At 38.5% G+C, this 21,014-nt stretch overlaps 1 protein-coding gene across 3 annotated transcripts in view; it reads right to left on the minus strand.

The window, feature by feature from the left end:
* LOC136875783 (uncharacterized) overlaps positions 1–21,014 on the minus strand; it is a 100,254-nt gene that overhangs the window by 18,010 nt on the left and 61,230 nt on the right. For all 3 annotated transcript variants that reach the window (XM_067149381.2, XM_067149380.2, XM_067149379.2), the window contains one exon: positions 9,632–9,803. In XM_067149381.2, the coding sequence (XP_067005482.2) occupies positions 9,632–9,803 (172 nt within the window). The remainder of the gene's footprint in view (positions 1–9,631; positions 9,804–21,014) is intronic.

Raw genomic sequence — 21,014 nt, forward strand, 5'->3', positions numbered from 1 at the left:
GCCTAGCACACGAGGGCGAAATGCTGGCAACCAGGAATGAGTTAGCTGGAAAATTTATAATGTCCAATAACAGACCATTTATATTAGTATTATATTTTCTTATAGTATCAAAAACTCCTGTTATATTGCATGGTTTGGAAATATGTTCTCAAGAAACAATTCCAACTGATCTTGAGATTCTTTCATCTTGTGAACAATGATAATCTATCACCATTTGGTCACCCATGTGCCAGGTTCGATCCCACTGTTGAACATGCCAATTGTATATTACAATACCATTGTACATAACTCTTAAAATACTGAAGATAAAAATGTGAAACTTTACAAGTTTATTCATCTGAAATAGGACATTTCAAAGAAGTCATCAACATTTATTGGTGAGTTGAATTTTTGATTTTTTCTGTTTTGTTTTTGATTTTGATTTTTTGGTGTTTTAAAATTGTTTGGAAAATATTTATTTTCAAAATACCCAAAGGCATTTTAGTATTGTAATTTAGTAATTTAATTCAGCAGTAAAAGTGTCTTCTTGTTAAAATTTAATAAAAATTTCAAGTCGTAGTATAATATTTGTGAACTATATAGTCCAGAGAGCAAGAACCTGCAAAATTCTATATATCTGTCTGGCACTCTTGGCATATTGTGAGCACCTGGGCCTGGCACTATGAGGGTTAATACTATATACTGAAATAATATAAGAATGTGAAAATTCTCCTTCTCAAGATACAGCGGTGTGTATAACTCATTTCAGAGGTTAGGTTATGTACTTTCACATCTGTTTAAATTTCAGAAAGGCTGTTCCCAGTTAAGTTTATAGTGAAAAGATTATCATAACTTTCCAGGAAGCTTGAAATATTAATTGTTACAATTCTTATGCAGCTTGAAATATGTTTTCATAATACGAGCGCAGTAAACATAGGTTAGGTTTTGCCGCTGGAAGTAAGAAAATGGAAACGTTTGCCACAAGCCTCTGGAGTGATGCTGTTACAATTATTAAGAATGAAACTGAATATGCGTGTTCAGACTACAGTAGAACCTCAATTATACGTTCCCAGAAACTACGATTTCCCGTATTATTAGTTCAAATTATGTGGTGCCGCGAGCATCCTAATTAAATCACGTTGTAAAACTCCTGCATTATCCGTTCCTCGAAGAAACAATTTCCCGGATCAACTGTCCAGAAATTTCGGTCCCATCAACGTTAAATCCTCGATCATGCATTTTTCAAGAAACTGTGTCTCACGAAAGGACGGCTATGGCATACTTACAGATCTTGGTGTTAACGTCCCATCATTGCTGTAATTTGACGAAGTAACCTATTATACCATACTGGAAAAAATGATCAGCAGTGAACTTGCATAATGGACCATCTTAACATCACATTCAGGTGGTATTGTTTAGAGAATCGTCGGAAATCATAAAGTTGAGTGTGTCCACAACAACTGGAAGGAAACAGAGCGCATTTCGGCAGCTCTAATTTAATACATTCAATTTACAAAGTATACATTTATTATTCACCTATTCAATACCTACAGTACCACGTTTTGTGGTTAAATAATCATAAAAGATTGAAAAGTTGTAGACATGTTTCGCCCTTCTTATTGGGCATCATCAGCACATTAGCTAATCTTAAAACAAACAATTTTATTAAGAATGATTACACTATTGTTTATGAAAAATTGAGTTGAGGTATGTTGTGATATTAACATTTTTTTTTCTTTTACCTTTGAAACAGTAGTTAAGAAATTTGACATGATAGGTTGAACCTCCTTTTCAAATATTTAATTTTTAACATCAATAATTTCAATACGGAACAATAAAATTTTTATCTTTAAATGGGAAGTACAAGCACATGTTAAAATATTGTAGTATATTTTACAATATTGTCTAAAAAAATTATTTGTAATGATAAAAAGTTTTTAAAATCGGCATGTATCTGAAATTGAAATGGATCCTCTTTTTAGTGAAAGTCAGTAATATTTGCCGCGGTCGCTGCTAAGTAGATCAGAGGATGAATTTTTGTTTTAAATTATGGGTTCCAACTATTAAAATTAGGTTAAGAAGAAGCAGATGATGTATCTTCATTGAGTTGAATTGATATAAGATACACTCTGGTGTAATCGTTGAAATGGAATATAAGTTGGAGATTTATCTCTGTTTGAAAGTTATGTTGATTTTCACATATAAGTGTGGTCTTCCAGATGTAGGAATCTCGACGGATGAGTATCTATCTTTTTTTGTTAGCAGCGTTGGTCTTGTAAGCTCTACTTGAAGACGGAATGAGTTTCGTCAAATGTTGGTATTGCAAAACGTCTACATTATGTCCAGGATTACATGCTTATTTTTTTATTTTTTTTTATTTTTTTTGAGTGTATCGCCGAACAGGTTTTCGGCACTTCCCTCAGGGCACTGTATAGTCACTAGGCTTCAGGCAGGAATCAAAACTGCTCCTTCTTAAGTACCGGTAACACAAATTTAGTATTTTAATTTTATCGTATACGATTATGTTTCGGTATCGAGACCAGAACCTTACATACTGTACATACAGTCATGGGACGTTTTGGGATTGCCTATTACTATTTCGGTCTTAATATACGGTTGGGTATTTCACGTTTTTGTCCTAAAATGTTATAAAAACTGCAGTTGGTTTTTTCTGCGCACCTTATATTTAATAACTTTGTATCATTTCGCAGTCATACCGACTTGTGCAGTGAGATTCACAATTAAGTATTTATTTATTTTCCACCTAGTCGATACAATGATTGCTTAAGGCAATTTTTAATGGTTAAAAGTGGTACATGTTTCGTATATTATCAACATCTTCAGCCACATAACACTGTTTAGATGAAAAATATATAAATTGACAAAGTAATGCTTTAGAGGAAGTGTCACGAATAACCATAATTTCAGAATATCATTATTTCTTCTCTTTCCAATTTGATTGTGATTAGTGATGGGCAGAATTGAATATAATGCATTCGAGAACTTGAGTATCGATACTTACATTGAAAACCATATTCTCGAGTTCCTCATAGCCTTTAAAAGTCGATGAAGGCCTAATTTACGCGGTGCAAGATTTCCATAAACTGAGTACGAACAGTATACCAGTGACAAAATTACAATGGAAGATTAAAAAAGAAAAAAAAAAAAAGGAATTTTGCCATCATGCTGGGCGCTTTGTTCTTTATTTTATTAGATTAGAGAATTAAAAACTACTTGTGGTCGATTGTTGTTTGGCTTGGCGTTACAGGTGTTGGATTTTTCGAAGAGATTGGCTGATCAAAGTTGCTGAACTGAAAGAAGTTTTCAGAAGAAACTGACAAAGTTTTCCCGGTAAAAGTGAATGTAAAGTTTCGAGCTTTTTAAGTTGCATACTGGTAATTAATGTTTCAAGCTGGCCCCACGGTCTGACTTGTCTGCCTCTCACCCGGAGGGCCCGGGTTCGATTTCCTGCCAGGTCAGGTATTCTTACCTGGATATGAGGGCTGGTTCCAGGTTTATTCATTCCACGATTACCTTTTGAGGAGCTATTTAATGGTGAGATCTAGAGAGCCAGGAATAACTGCCGAGAGAATTCGTCACATTGACCATGCGTCACCTCATAATCTGCAGGCCTTCAGACTGAGCAGCGGTCGCTTGGTAAGTGGAAGGCCATTGGGGCAGTAGTTTGGTTTAGTTTAGGGTTTTTTGTAAGATTATAAGTATACATATTTAATTTTTGTAATATTTAGCCAAATAGTTGTTGGTTCATTCATTCCCGGATTTTCTGTTTTCCCGTGTTGTACTTTTTTTTTTTTCTTCCCTGTGGTCCCTCCAAAAATGGAGAATTGAGGTTTCACTGTATTGGAATTAGAAAATACCATGCTAATGAGTAGTAGGCCACTGTTTGGAACACATCTGCAATTCTTTTTTAAACAAACCGATTGGTGTTGCATATGGATTTTAATATGTTTTTGTGCGAGTTTGCTATCTTTCCCGACTTTTACGGAAAATTTTCATTCACTGACAAAAGTCTACTGTCAAAAGGACCCATGGACTCACCATTGTCAGGATTAATAGCAAACATATTCCTAGATAACACTGAAAACAATTTCTTAACCTATTAAGAGACGTACAGGGAGACCAAGCTTTACGAGGTGTGCTACTAAAGGAAGCTACAGAGCTGATTACAAATAGAGGATTATGGAAGCATTTAGTTAATTCGAAGAAGCTTGCCGACTGAATGCTAAACAGCGTAACAGTGTACACTGAAGATGTATGTATGAGATAATGATCCATCATCTAGCAACCACATTTCCTTGTGTATGTGCCTTGCAATTACTTAGAGCTTAGTTCTGCAAATAGCATAGGTCTGTTAATCTGAAGATAGTGCAAAGGAACAATTTGTTAGGCTGTACCCAAGCATGCATGCATTAATTACCATATACACTTGCATATTAGACCCCCCTTTTTTACCACTTTTACAGCCAAAACAAGTAAGGGGGCATCCAATGTGTGATAATCTCAAATTTTGTGCAGTGAACACATGACTTCTAGACTATAAAGAGCTATAAATAGTACATGTAAATGTTCTATACTGTTCTTTAACAAACCTATGAATGTATTCTAAGTTAAACTGGCTATTTTCATTGGAAGACATTATTTCTGAATTTAAAAAGACAATAAATGGTGAACACATGGCTTTTAGGCTTAAATATAAAGTAAATATGGGAAGACAGGCAACAAAAGCCATGTTGTTTGCAGATGATATAGTGATATGGGGTGATGATGAAACAAAAGTGCAAAAACAAGTACAGTGGAACCTTGGACTGCGAGCATAATTCGTTCCGAGAACATGCTTGTAATCCAAAGCACTCGTATATCAAAGCAAGTTTTCCCATAAGAAACAACTGAACACGGATGATTCGTCCGAAACACAAAAATATTTATTTGCATACCTTTTCTAAAACAAAATATAACGTAAAACAAATTAAAGTGCACTTTTCCTTACAGTAGAATCATTGTTGGTGTGAGGGAGACGAGAGATAACATGAGAAGAGTTACTGTGTAGCAAGAAATTCACTAACGGAATCACTGCCATCTGTTGGCTCACTGGAATTGTTTTCTTTTCGTGCAACTTTAACGAGGAACCTGTCCAGTGACTGTTGCTTTTGTCTCCTTTTGAGTATTTCATGAAAATGTGACATTGCATTGTCATTGAACTGATTCATTGCTCGCACTCCTACAGCCTTATTCGGGTGGTGTTTTTCTACAAAATTTTGCACAGTTTCCCACATTTTGCACTTCTCCCAAATCTCAGTTGAAGTGAGAGATTCCACTGACTTTTTCTCCTCCTCTTCCTCAGACGAGATCTCCAAAACCTCCTCCTATCGTTCGCGATGCAGGTCCATCAGTTTGTTGGTGGTGAGTTCCTATCTATGTTCTTCCACCAGCTCTTGCATGTCCACGTCATTCACCTCCAGCCACACAGTCTTCCCTAAGGACAAAATCTCATCGACAATCGGCGGCTCATTGTCACCAACAATCCCTTCAAAGTCACATCCAAGAACATAGTCAGGTCACAGCTTTCCCCATGCGGAAGTGAGTGTTCTCTTGGTGACCCCATCCCAGGCTTCATCGATGATCATCAGGCAGTTCAGGATGGGGAAATGATTTCTCCAAAACTCTCGGAGGGTAAGGTTTGTTCCTTCGATCGCTTCGAAGCATCGCTGAAATAGTGCTTTGGTGTATAGCTTCTTGAAGTTCGAAATGACTTGCTGATTCATAGGCTGGAGTAGTGTTGGGAGGAAGGAACTTAACCTTAACGAACTTGAATTCCTCCAATAAGTCGTCTTCAAGGCCTTAAGGCCTGGAGGATGAGCAGGATCATTGTCCATAACCAGCAAGACTTTGTGGGCAGATTATTTTCTGAACGGTATTTCTTCACCACAGGACCAAAGACCTCCTTCATCCATTCAACAAACGAACAGGGGAGGGGAATACGTAGGCCCATGTGACGCTCGTATTGGGGGACCTCACTCGCTTATCAAGTTACAATTTATTTTAAATGTTTGCTCATCTTACAAAACACTCGTAGACCAAGTTACTCGCATTCCGAGGTTTCACTGTAGATGTATGGAATCAAGAGATAGAAAAATTTGGGATGAAAGTAAGCACAGAGAAAAGTAAAACAATAGTGATGACAAGGGGAAGGAAGGAACGAAGGGAGAAAAGACAAAACTGAATGGTAAAATTCTGGAAGTGGTTGAAGTTTCAAGTACTAGGGAAGTGTGATCAAAGAAGATGGAAATATTACCGAGGAAATTGGAAAAAAAGAATACAACAAGCAAACAGCTTCTACCAGAGAATATGGGGTATTTTGTGGAACCAAGATGTCCCAAAGAAATGTAAGAAAGTTCTATATTCAACCTATTATGAACCCATACTAACTTATGCAGCTGGATCGTGGACTACAACAAAACGAGAGGAGAGTAGAATACATGCAGCGGAGATGAAATTCCTAAGAGGTATCGAGAGCAAGAGCAGAAAGGATAGAATTAGAAATGAAGAGATAAGGACAGGAATCTTGAAACATCAAGACAGGATAGAAACAACAAAACTAAAGTGGTAAGGGCATAAGATGAGAATGGAGAAGAGAGAGTGCTAAAAAAGCTTTTTCAGAATAGTTAACAGGAAAGAGACCACAAGGAGGACCCTGAAAGAGGTGGACAGATTCAGTGTGGGAGTGCATAGAGAAAAGGGGAAAAAAACCAGAAGATGTACTTAAAAAAGGGAGAGAGTGGTAGAGAGACAGGCAGCGATGGAGGTCCTTGATTCACAACCTGACCCAGGAAGCTGGAAACAGGAAATGAAGATGATGATGATAGTCAGTTTTAGTCAGTCATTTCATCTCATTAACTCCTCTGATGAGGTTTATGTCAGGAAGGGCATTTGGTTGTAAAAAAAAAATCTCTACGAAGATTCGTCTCACTTCATACCTGACCCCCAAGGAGAAAAGGGATAAGGGTATCTTAATATCGTATTATGCAATATTAATCAAAAGAACTTAATGGCCAGTCATTTGTCTCTGTCAACTGAACAGTAGGCCTACCACACAGTAAATGTGATCACGGCTTTCATTTGAATTATCGTCGTCTTGTGCCCCCAACTTCCCTGCTACCATTCTAAATTATGTCATCTTCACTGCCATCTCGTCAGCCATGCACTGCCATCAAGATCCTGTCGTTCTGAAACTTGTAAAAATTGCTTCAATCCCGACTACAGAGTCCAAAAGGTGAGAATCTATTCACAAATGGTTTCTGGAGATGATGTCTGTTATTCCCAGTTGGTGTATGTGTAGCAGAAGCCACCCCTTCCGAATAAAGCCGTGCTGAAGAAAGCCTGTTATGAAAAATGGCACGCCCACTCGAGGGTTAAAACACGAGTAGTAAAGACAACACAGAAAACTTTAATTTGAGGGGTAAGGGTTTAAATGACCAGCACCCGAATTTAAGGAGCAATATTTCCATAAAAAATCTGCAGGTGGCATTTGGGATTATACGGTAATTAGGATGCTCGTGGGAGCATGTATTTTGAATAAATAATCCAGGAAAACGTTTCCAGCAATGGATAACCAGTGTTCCACTGTACTTGAGTTTTATGAAGTATCTAATCAGTCCTCTCTTATTAAAAAATCTGCTTAAAATGCAATGAAATTATATTCCGTACTAGCTGCAGTACCCGTCGTTGATGGGACAACCATATAGAGTGTGCAAAGTTATCTCCCCAGCTACTTTCCGCCAATATTCAGGCATGTTGTTTTACTTGGGATGCAGCAGTAATCCCATCTACCAGAGATGACTGGCAGTAGAAGAGACAAATCACATCACAACAATGGTCAATGTAATGTTATTGTTGACCAGTTTCATGAACTCTCGATATTGTAGGTCTTCACATTTAGTTCTCTTCTGATTCTGGGATATTAGAGCAGTCCTTCTTTCATGACATCCTCTTGTCTTATTCTTCAAGCGATCGTTTCTTTACAGTTTTTCCTCTTTTTCACAGTTATCTTCAGATTTTTCCTTGTCGATGTGGACCAATAACCACAGGGTTTTACACCTTAAGACAATCATGACAAAAACCCTCGCCAGTTAACAAGATTAAACAATATTTCCATATTAACAATGCTTGGTACTGATATGGATGAAGCGCTGGTTAATAGAGCAAACGCCTGAAAAGCCTTACATCTGATTATTTTCAAAATTCAGTACGGTAAAACTGTATAAGACAAAAGCAATTGGAACTTGTGTTCACTATAACTTTTGTTATGGTATGTAATATTTTTTGCTAAGACCAATAACATAGATATTTAAAAAATTAAATTTTAGGTACCTTCCCGACAGCTACCATTTTATTCAGAGTAAATAAGATTATTTATAGCTAGATTGTAGTGCCTCTGGGTGATTTCCGACAAAAGAGTAGTGTTACAAAAATGTTGCAAAGTTTGGGCTGGAAAGACTTGGGAGAAAGGAGACGAGCTGCTCGATTAAGTGGTATGTTCCGAGTTGTCAATGGAGAGATGGCATGGGAGGACATCAGTAGACGAATAAGTTTGAGTGGTGCCTTTAAAAGTAGGAAAGATCACAATATGAAGATAAAGTTGTTACCTCTTTCCCTGACTTTTCATACCAATTTTCATTAAAATCTATTCACCCATTTTCTCGTGGCTCGGCGCTGATATGGAGTTAGCAACAAAAATCGAAATTCACGAATATCTCTGTTATCATAGCCGGTACGGTAAAAATGTATAAAACATAAATGATCAGAAATTTAATTCTATATTATAACTTAAGAAGTATTTATTGATAGGGCCATTAATAACATACATGTTTGAAAATTATATTTTAGGCTTCCCATAAACTACCATTTCACTCAACGTGAATAAATTTATTTATAGATTGTAATGCATCACTTTCCGACTATACATACAATTTTCATTAAATTCTCTTCAGCCATTATCTCATAACGCCCTTACATACATACATAGACACAGACAAAGAGAAAGAAACGACGGAAAATTAAAAACTGCATTTCCTTGTTACTGTGGACACGAACAATACAGAAATGCCATTCTTTCTAAATTCTGAGCAATGTACACACAAAACTCTCATTTTATATATATAGATGTTATTAAGTCAGTGGAAATTAGATCATTATAGCTGAGTTTACTGGGGCATAGGGTAATTTAATTCTCATGATAGAAAGTTCTTTAATGATCTATAGTGCAACACGTGAGTTGGCTAGGTGGTTTGAATCACACAGCTGAGAGATGGTGGGGTTTTAACTCAACAGCCCTGAACATGGTCTCTTGTGGTTTCCCATTTTCACACCAGGCAAATCAAGGCTGTACCTTATTCAAGGCCACAGTCACTTCCTTCCCTGTCAAATACCATTGTTGTTGTAAGACCTATCTGTGTCAGTGTGATCTAAAATCAATACAAAAGGGGGAACAAAAAAAAAAAAAAAAAAAGAAAAGTAATGCCAATTTCTCTGTATGAACCTATGTGTAGTTTAGTCCCATTCCAGTTGCAGAATTTCAAAAGCTTGTTTCTGTTTCCATGCAGTTAAAAATTTGTTATGAGAATACAAACATTACCTGGCCAGTTTCTCGCACACGCCGATCCACGGCGAGGAAAGTGCGGGCATTTGGATGGCGGCGGTTAGGATACCGGCTAGCATACAAAGCTTTTGCTCGAAGACAACTGGTTTTGCATTCACCATACACTAAATACATGTCACAATACTCCTTGATAGTGAATTCTGATGGTCTGGAACATACAGAACAGCAATATTCAGCTTTCTAAGATACAAAATTAAAGAAAATCACCAAAAGATTCTATATGAAATTGTAGGTGTTGATTTGCAGAATATCTCTTAATATGAAATTTTTATGATTGTGCCTGATAAAGGAACTCCAGACTGGAAGATTGGGGAAGTTTTATACTGCCATAATCACTTAGCTCAAGACTAACAGATAATAATCAGATGCATAATCACAACATCATGACAGAGTTGTGACAATGCATGTTATGTTATGTTATGTTTTTTTTTCTTTCTTATATGTGTACTGTTGAGTCAGGGTTCAGAGATGTATGAAAGTACATTCATCTTCATAAAAACCAGAACACCTTGAAAGACTATAGTGATAGGAAGTTAATATTAACAGGACATGTGCAATAGTATGTTCTGAAGAAAAGATTACCATTTGAATCATGTCGCCCCTCAGGTTCAAGGTCCACATCGATATCTCGGCGCACCACCAGTGAGTGGTAAAATGTGCCTGCAGTTCTCCTTACCCCTATAAACTGAAGGTAATGGATCAGTGTGGCTTGAGCAGACATGCAGGACACCTCACAGATGTATGCAAGAACCATACCATCAAATGAATGAGTTTGAAAGAGAGAGCATTATTGACATGAGAGAACGTGATGCATCCACCCGGGAAATTGCTGCTCACGCGGGACGAAGTGTGTCGGCAGTGCAATAGGTGTGCACAGACTGGTTCATAGAAGGCTGCAAAACACAACGAGATGGGTCTGGTCGCACCACCCAGACCACACCCCGAGAATATCTACACCTCATGTGAATGGCATTGCAGGACAGATCTGCATCTTCCTCGGCTCTGGCGCAACAGTGGAACAGTGTAACACATTGTACACTATCAGGAGTGACAGTCCGTAGCCCTTTATTACAGTCTGGGTTATCGGCGCGTCATCCACTTCTCCGCCTACCTTTAACTAATGTGCATAAACATGCTAGACTGCAATGGTATATGGAACGTCATCACTGGGGTCAGGAATGGCAGTAGATAGTGTTTTTGGACAAATCCAGGCTTTGTTTGGAAATGAATGCCAAATTTTGGTTTGCCGCATTCAGGGGGAGAGGCATCACGTTAACTGCATTCACACAAGACATACAGGCCAACTCAAGGTCTTATGGTGTGGGGTGCTAATGGGTACAACCACAAATCACAGTTGGTGCATGTCCAGGGCACTGTGACCAGTTTGACCTACGTGAATGACATCCTGCGACCTATAGCCATAGCCTTCCTGCACGACACTCCAGACGCCATATTTCAGCAGGACAATGCACACCACATGTTGCTGCACGAACATGTGCCTTCTTGTTGTCAGAGATGTCAAACTGTTGCCCTGGTCCGGCCGATCACCGGAATTGTCACCAAACGAAAATGTATGGGATATGTTGAAATAATGGGTGCGGCACTGTGACCCACTGCCAATCACCAAGGATGAACTGTGGAACCAGGTGAATGTAGCATGGATGGCTATACCCCAGGGCGCAATTCACGCCTTATACGCGTTGATGCCATCACATATGGAACAAGTTTTCAGTGCCCATGGAGGACCCAGTGCCTACTAGGCAACAGGAGACATACTGAACCTAGGTGACTGAAATGCTAATTGTTTCTGCAGAACATACTAATGAACATGTCCTCTGAATATGAACTTCCTATCTCTAGTCTTTCAGGGTGTTCTGTTTTTTATGAACATTAGTGTATAAATCATTTTCATTTGTTATAACTTCACTAAAAATAAATCAGAAGTTTAGTGCTATAACAAATTTCACAAGCAATTTCCTAGATCTGTTATACATAATAGACACTCACTTCATTAAAAAAAAAGTCATTACCTGCTAATGCCCTTGCACTTCAAAAATGGATTTATTTTTCTGTATACTTCAGCTTGCAATAATAAATCTTAAATTAAAGGTTCAGGTACTGACATATTTTGATAACAATAATTTTTCTTGTACAACGAAGTCAAGGTTTAAGAACAGGGCTACGACTATCCCAAAGTATTATTAGCATATGCATCATTAATGTTATGTATCAGCCCTGTGATAGCTCCTTTTGGTACTTCTTGGAAGGGACTAGTGAAACAGCTGACCGGGGAGCTCCCAGTCGGCCTGGAGGGCTTGGCTGGCATTTCCATGTATTGTTCTCATTGGCTGGCTTACCTGTGAATTTCGTGGAGATTCAACGAGAATTTTCCACCTCTAGCCACTTTGCGAATATTCTGGTTCACATCACCCGAGCTATAAAAAGAAAGGCTAGCCATGGACCGTCAGTCAGTGTTGGTGCTGGACTCCGTGGTGCAGTCAGTGTTGGACTCAGTGTGTCGGGGTTCACTGGCTGGGCTGAGGGTGACAGAGGTGATGGGCGTCGCTAGTGTCCCACCAAGGTCTGAACGAGGAGCTGTGATTGTTGGTATCGGAGTGTCCAGAGAGTAGCTGCATTGAAGGTGGCGTGTGGAACACAAGACTGTGTACTACCCGAGAGTACTGTGTGCGTAGTTCGGTGAACTGAGGATCACCGTGAGGCAGCGAGGAGAGCCACTATCGTCAGTGTTAGGGCAATTCGATCTTCTTGTGAGTATCGTCCTGCTATTGAATCCTTTTGAGCTGTTACTGTTTAAGTGTTCACTGCATGTGACTGTGTGAATTACAGGAATGTCTCTAGAGTCAAACCAGGGAATAGTCTTGAAGTGTTATGTAGCCGGTAGCACTGTGTTCAAACCCAGAGGTCTATAAACAGCTGCTGTATGAGGTGACTGGTCTTGGAGAAGTGAAAGTAAGGATTACAGCCATCCCCAGGTAATAGCAATGGGCCGGAGGGTCTGCTATGCCAAAAGAAGAGAGACTTGTACACATTTATTGGGTCACCCTGAAATAAATTAAGAGCAATAAAACAGATGCTGTTTGGTATAACACATCATTGTAATCAGCATGAATCAGTGGACCAGATACCACACATTTCAACCACTGTCGGGAGCAATCCAGAACATTGACGCAAAGTGAATACACACATCTTTACGTTATCATCTTGTGTTAATTACTTCAAGCTAGTTGAGATCAGAGGCCACACTAAAATGGAGGGTCAGTTAAATGCACTCTTCAATATGTTAAAGAAGATGAAGAAGATGGAATAAAATCAAAAGATGTAGGAGAAGATCATGAAGATGGAAGAAAATTGAAAGGAAATGAAAGAAGAATGGAAGGTGATGCTGAAGACAATAGAGGAGGAGATAGCAAAAGACCAAAAGATGATACAAGAAGTCCAGAAAATGATGATGGAAATGTTGGAAGAAGACTATGAGAAGATGGAAGAAGGTTATAAGAAGATGGAAGTAACTCACGAGAGGTTGATGAAGGAGATAGAAAATGGCCAGACGGAGTTGGACGACAGCTATAAAGTGATGAAGGATGGCTGATAAAAGACTGCATATGACCAGAGTAAGATGAATGATGACCAGAAGAAGATGGAAGAAGGCCAGATGCCGGAAGATGGCAGAAAGAAGACCAGAACAACATGAAGGACAGCCAGAAGAAGTCGGAAGACCACCACGAGAAGACAGAAGTCGCTCAGAAGAAGATGGAAGACAAGCAGAAAAAGACAGAAAATGGCTATAAGGAGGCAGAAGACCACCAGGTGAAGATGGAAAACGGCCAGAAGAAGATGGAGGACGACCAGAAGAAGACAGAAGCCGACCTGAAGAAGATGGGTGACGGACAGAGAAAGGTTTACAAGGGTCTCCACGAGATAAAGCATATTCTGCAGTCCACTGCTCTGTCCTGAAGACCTTGTCCAGAAGACTGCAAGTTTTGTACCAGGAGGGAGGCCAAGCACGAAGTTTCCTGCCGAATGACGACCGTGGAGTTCGAAGGAAACCAGAGGTAACACCTGGATGGAAACACAGAAGGACATGGGTTTGTCACCTTCTCCTGGTCCTCCTGGCTTACCAGTCTGCAGTGAACAGGGCCACGAGATCTACTTCAGCGAGGACACTGTATGAAAGAGAGCTGTGCTGTCTGGCCGACCTGAGGACCATCCTGCCCCGACCGACCAGTACTGCCTGGATGTGATAAGGAAGAATACGAGCACAGAGAGCGATCAAGTGATGGCAAGGTACAACCAACGAGTTGACACCATGAGAAATCACGAGAACAACCTAGAACAGCTACATAACGCCGTAAGGAAGGAAGGCTTGTCTCTCGAGTACCAGAGGATGTGGAAAGAGACTTACAATGTTCTGGGAGGATTAAATGACGTCAGGTACCAAGTGTGATGGAGGCGAAGATGCACGATGAAGGTGGTGCATCTAGAGAGATGGGCGCCATACCAAGGAACAGCTGATAAGATAACTGATTGGAACAATCAGCTCTCAAAGGAGGGGAGCAATATTATGTGCCAGCACTGTGATAGCCCCTTTCAGTACTTCATGTAAGGGACTTGTGAGTCAGCTGACCGGGGAGCTCCCAGCCAGCCTGGAGGGTAACAGTTGGCATTTCCATATATTGTTCTTGCTAGCTGGCTTACCTGCAAGTTTCTTGGAGATGCGGTAAGAATACCGTATTCCATCTCTAGCCACCTCGCGAATATTCTGGGTCAAGTCACTCGAGCAATAAAAAGGGAGGCTAGCCACAGACCGCCAGTCAGTGTCGGTACTGGACTCGGAATCAGTGCTGGATTCGGGGTCAGTGTTGGACTCAGAGTGTTGGGGTTCGGTAACTGGGCTGAATGTGACAGAGGTGTTGGCTGTTGCTAGTATCCCACCGAGGTCTGAACGAGGAGCTGTGGTTCTTGCTATCATTGTGTCCAGAGAATAGCTGCATCAAAGAAAGCGTGCAGAATGGAAGAATGTGTACTACCTGAGAGTACTGTGTGTTTATGTATTTCTGTGGACTGAGGATTGCCGTGAGTCAGAGAAGGAAGCTGCTATTGTCAGTGTGATAGTAATTGGACCTATGTTAATACTCGCTGTTGTGAGTATCGTTCTGCTGTCGGATACTGTTGAGCTGTTGCTATTCAGTTGTCGACTGCATGTGACTGTGTGAACTACTGGACTGTCTCTGTAGTTGAACCAAGGAATAGTCATCATGTGCTATGTAGCCCGCAGCCCTGTGTTCAAATCCAGCAGTCTACACACATTTGCTGTATGAAGTGACCGGACTTTGGGAAGTGAAATTAAGGATTAGCCGTCCCCAAGTGTGTGTGTGTGTGTGTGTGTGTGTGTGTGTGTGTGTGCATGTGTGTACATTTATTGGGTCATCCTGAAATAAATGAGAATAATAAAACAGACGCTGTTTCATTCATAACATTATGTTTGGGTAGACTGATAATTTGATTTTAATTTGAGTTAACTTGTACTGTTTTCAATTCTTTTAGTAAAACACAGTGAATTACTGTAGTTAAGCTTACTTTGCTCCCATTAGTGACCTTCCTAATCGTTACTTATGAGACATGGTGTAAAGATCATAGGTCGAGTCTAACATTGCTTCCACAAACCTGAAGCAAGTTCCTCTTTTTCATTTTCCCTATCTTCCATTATTACCAGGTTGATGTGTAAGAAAGTTTGTGCAGCTCATCACTAGATTATTGTGAGCATCACTGGATCAGCATCAATGGCTACAAAACTGCAGTGTGGGAGGCAATAAAAACCATCACACTAATTTCCCACAGACTCTCCATGAAGAGCTAAAATGAACAGAAGTTCTTCAAGTGACCTGGCTGATACATAGTGGACACTGCTGCTCTCTATCTGTTAAGTGCTGTTAACAAAATCAGAGCATCAAATGCAGAGAACAGGATGGAATAAGAATCACAGACTGCTAGCAAGCAAAGTCTGGGACTGCACATTGATCAACTTACTACTGGTGTAATTCATTGAAATATTTATGAATTTTATGTCAATCAAGTGTTTCCAATATTGACTAACTAAAGAAGCAGCTTGTAGGAAACATGCTAGACTTTCCTATTACACCGAACATAAAGCTTCGACAAATAGTCTTTTAAATTTAAAGTTAAAAACTTCATTATTGTTCCGTATTGAATAGAGAAATAAGATGTACAATATAATAGGTTAGGATCCACCTTTCAATACTCCGTAATAAGATGGTAAGAAGTAGTTACAACCTGTTTAATGGGACCGGTTTCAACACATTTTAAGTGTCATCATCAGCCAATTTTCGAAGATCTTAAAACAACTAGCACATTGAATACAGGCAAAAAATTAACAATCTATCATAACGTAGCAATTCAGTAAATGTCTTTTACAATCTGCTTTACATCACACCGACAAAGAAGGTCTTATGGCGACGATGGGAAAGGAAAGAGCTAGCAGTGCGAAGGAAGCGGCTGTGGTCTTAAAGGTACAACCCCGGTATTTGACTGGTGTAAAAATGGGAAACCATGGAAAACCATCTTCAGGGCTGCCAATAGTGGGGTTTAAACCCATTCTCCCGAATGCAAGCTGATAGCTATGTGAGTCAAACTGCACAGTCACTTGCATGGTTTGAAAAATAGTAAACACTACTGGGTTTTGTTTTTAAAAACATCTGCACAGAAGGTTGGTGCTTCTGGAAAAATGATTACTACCGCAGCTGCTCAACACAAATTTAATGATGCACAATACACAGTCTAAGGGAAACAAAATATATTATACTGAAAGACCTGGTGTGGCCAAAATCATACCATGATTTATGTCTGGGAGAAAAATACTGATGTGCTGCAGTGTAATATTACACATGATGACCAGCATTATGGAGAATTACAGGAAGTCTTCGGTTGGCAAGGTGGTTTCAAAACTCCACCTGGTGCTGAAAAACATGTCGTCATATTACGCAATGGAAGTGACAACTGACTTCTGGTCAAAGGGCAGTCAGATTACCCTAAAGAGATGAATGCACAGCATTTCAAAGAATGGTTCAGAAGAGCAAATATAGTTGCCAGTACAGTAATTAACAAATCAAACATCCCACCACACAATGGTAGATCCAGAAACAAAGAGCCCACTACTGTCACAAAAAAAAAAAAAAAAAAAAAAAAAGGTAGTGCAATAGTGGCGGAGGGCAGCAATTTCACCCAATGCAGTAAATATAAAAACTTTACCAAACCAGTCCTCATAGACCATGGCCAGCTCTATTTTGGAACTTCTAGGAGGAAACTTGATCAGTTAACGGAAGAAGTTAAGACTAGGTGTGAAACTGATTTGGTTACCAGTTGCTCACTGCGAGTTAAATGTGATCGAGTTAGTTAAGGCCTAAATAAAAAAATTAAAAAAATTGCTCAAATTAATACCAAAAAAAAAAAAAGGGCTGATAAAGGCAACAGTATAAAAGTGACACCAGGTCTTTGTGAAGAAGGTTTGTGTACGGATACACGTGAACTCAGGCAAAATTGAGTATACCATAACCAAGATATTGAAAACTATTACAGGGAAAAAGATCATCTAATAGCAGAACTTCCGGAAATAATACCCAACACCACTGACCAACAAAGCTCAGATTCTCACAGTGACTTCAACCTGCAAACTGATAGGAATATTACTGAATATGAATAATAAGGAGTTTAAATCTTAACTACCTGTGTATATAATGCAAATATTGTAAACACCATAAGAATTAGAGCCAAATATTCCTACTATCATGATCCTACAAGTAACAAGAAAAGCTGAAGCAGATACAATAGTAGATAAAATATAATATTCCTGTTTACCGTACTTACCCGATTGTAAGCCAACAATTTTTTTACCTTTTACTTGGTTCACCCCCCGCATCTTAGAATTTATGCAATAGGAAAAATGTTCTGAAAATAACACCAAAAGCCGCATAAGTAAGTTTTTAGCATCATTTAAATTCATGCCTGGTTTCCTCAACAGTTGTTAAATAAATACTATCAGGTTGTTAGTTTACGTCATGTCAAAAATTTAACAACGTGAAATCTCAGCATAGAAGCAAATCAATCATTCACTACTGAACTGCAATTAGGGCAGTCACCCAAGTGGCAGATTCCCTATCTGTTGTTTTCCTAGCCTTTTCTTAAATGATTTCAAAGAAATTGGAAATTTATTGAACATCCCCTTATGAAGTTATTTCAATCCCTAACTCCCCTTCCTATAAACAAATATTTGCCCCAATTCGTCCTTTTGAATTTCAACTTTATCTTAATATTGTCAGCTTTCCTACTTTTAAAGACACAACTCAAATTTATTTGTTTACTAATGTCATTCCACACCATCTCTCGGGACATACCACTTATTACAAGTTATTATTCTCATAATTGTTCCGTACTGAACGTGACTTTATATCAAGAATATTACAGAATTATTTATTGAACCACCTATTCAATACATTCCACAATTTATGTGGTTAGATTTTCACATAGTACCTACTACAGAGTTCTATGGTACATGTTTCGCCCTTTGTTTAACAGGTATCATCAGCCTAACTCAATCTTAAATAATTAGTTGTGGAGCCTATCTATTCTCACAATGTGATATTAGACTATTAGTGTTGTAACACTGTGGTGTCTTAAAACTAGCAATACATAACATCTAAAAACATAGGCAGACACTGAATTTGTTTAAAAGTATTGATAAATAACAATTTAAAATTAAATTTCTCAATCTTAAAGTCAAAATATGTAAATTTCTGAAACAACGTCTGAAACTGAAATTGATCCCAAAATTTCTGAGACCGACACAAAGGAAAAACTTAAGTAATTTTAGGCTGAACAGAGTTCAAATCAAAGTGAATGAATATGGCTAAGAAACGAAATTAAAACTCTATATAAAAAGAAAACCCAATTAAATTTGCAACAGCATAGGACTCATTTAATAGTAGCTCAAGCTTTCACCCCATTAGAATGGAACTCATTCCAACAACACGTAGATTACAAATTCATGTGCTTACTAGATAGGAAACAAGCGACATTAGACAAGAAACTAACACAACTATTAGAGTCCCAAACACAGTCTTTTAAACAAAATGTTGAAAAAAAAAAAGCAATTCCAACAGATACTAACACTCCTACGGTAGTGAATTTAACAAATGCACGGTTTTCAGAGAAGATGGAGATCCTTAATAAAGGTCCAAAATATAATTGGCCTAGAAAACAAAAAGAAATAGACATTATCACTACTGTGGCCGAGGTAGAAGCAAATATTTCTAAACTCCCATATGAAGCACAAAGTGACATTAGAATTGAAATAGAAAAGAAATTACCTAGGTTAGCTGAGGAACTCAACATAAATATTGATCCCAATCAACAAACACTAATACAGAACACGAGAACAAAAATAGAAGACAATAATATTTTGGTTACAAAAGCCGATGAAGGAGGGTCAACAGTTTTTCTAGACAAGGACGCGTATATAAAAAAACAGAGGATTTTTTCAGTGATAAGAGCTACACAGCAATTAACAAAGATCCAAAAGTAAGAGTACAACAAAATTTAAAAACAATAGTTAAGAATTCAGCATGTGTTTTCACAGAACATGACCAACAAAGACTTATTAATATGAATCCCAGCATCCCAGTGGCAAGAGCCTTACCTAAGGTCCACAAAAAAGACATCCCAATACGTCCGATTATCCATTGTCGTAACAGCCCGACCTACAAACTTTCAAAATACGTCCATGGTTTAAAAAAACACTATGTCTTTAACAAAAAACAACCTCTAAAGAAATCAATTAATTTTTGTAACATTTTAAGTAAGTTCAGTCTACAACCGAACCAAGTAATGTGCTCCTTTGATGTCGAAAATATGTATTCAAATATACCGACCAAAGAAACTGTCAATATCATCCATGACAATATCTCAACAAATAGCGCCCTCAGAAATGTCACGAGATGGCAGAGCTAGACTGTTTTGGAACAAGTAATGCGCTCAGTGTGAATGTCATGAAATATATACATTTCTTTAATTTCGAATACATGGCTATCATGTGCATTTGCCGATAGATACGACTACCGTGCGCGCGACATTCACGTGCTCCCGGCTTGAGAGGTTAATAATATATTCGAATTTCAAGTCTATAGAAAACCCACACAATCCCCGATAACCATAGGGAGTTCCTCTTTACACCCCAGTTCCCAAAAGCAGACATCTTTCTACAGTTTAATCTATGGAGCTTTGAAAATCCCACTTTCTTGTATTAACTTAGAAACTGAACTGAACTATATAAGGAACCTTGCCAGAATCAATGGATATAAAGTCGAGATGGTTAATCGGTTAATTAATAAAATAAAAAATAAGTTGTCCACAAATCTCTTACCAGACAAACCTAATAAAACTAATTTTGCCACATTCACCTACAATAGCCCAGCCATTCATCAGATCGTGAACACCTCCAAAAAAACATAATGTTATTATAGCTTTCAGAACAGTGAAGACAACTCAAAATATATTTTTTAATCATAATAAGATCAATTATAACAATAACCGATATTCAGCCTCTGGTGTGTACAGGCTAACTTGCACACAGTGCAGATATTCTTATGTCGGACAAACTGGACGGAGATTCTAAACGAGGTATTTGGAGCATTATAATGCTGAAAAACATAACAAATAATCAGCTTTGAGCACGCATATAAGGGAAGAAGGACACTGTTTTACATCTATAGAAAAAAAATCTTACAATTATCAGAAATATAGGTAAAGGAAAACTATTAAATGAATTAGAAAGCTTGTACATTTTTTTGGACCAGACCTATAATAAGAATCAGAATCTCAATGATGATACTGAGGTCAGAAGTCTCTTACATGAAATGACGCCAAATTTATTGGAAGCTGTCAGTTCAGGTCATAATAATAAAATCCCTCTGATATTTAAATCTATAAGTTCGAACACTCCCTCCACCTCACCAAGCAGTAGGCCCGCCCTAGCTACTTCAAGTAACTCCTCTCTAACAAAAGCACTGACGCACACAGACCCACCTACCCCTTACCCCCTCCACGTTCCCAACCGCTTCTTCCACATTGATATAACACCAGAAATAGAAGTTTCAGACATACTAGCACTGCTGAAACAATAAGACGCACCTGACTTGTACGCTATTGAGCAAGACGCATTTTAAGCATAGGTATTACGAGAGATTCTTATTTATCACATAAACTACAAAGCCCTGTTCATATTTCGTTGCAGATAACTCACAATCTCTCTCGTGATTGCATAACTCTT

The sequence above is a fragment of the Anabrus simplex genome, chromosome 6, assembly GCF_040414725.1.
Source record: "Anabrus simplex isolate iqAnaSimp1 chromosome 6, ASM4041472v1, whole genome shotgun sequence".
Classification (NCBI taxonomy): Eukaryota; Metazoa; Arthropoda; class Insecta; order Orthoptera; family Tettigoniidae; genus Anabrus; species Anabrus simplex.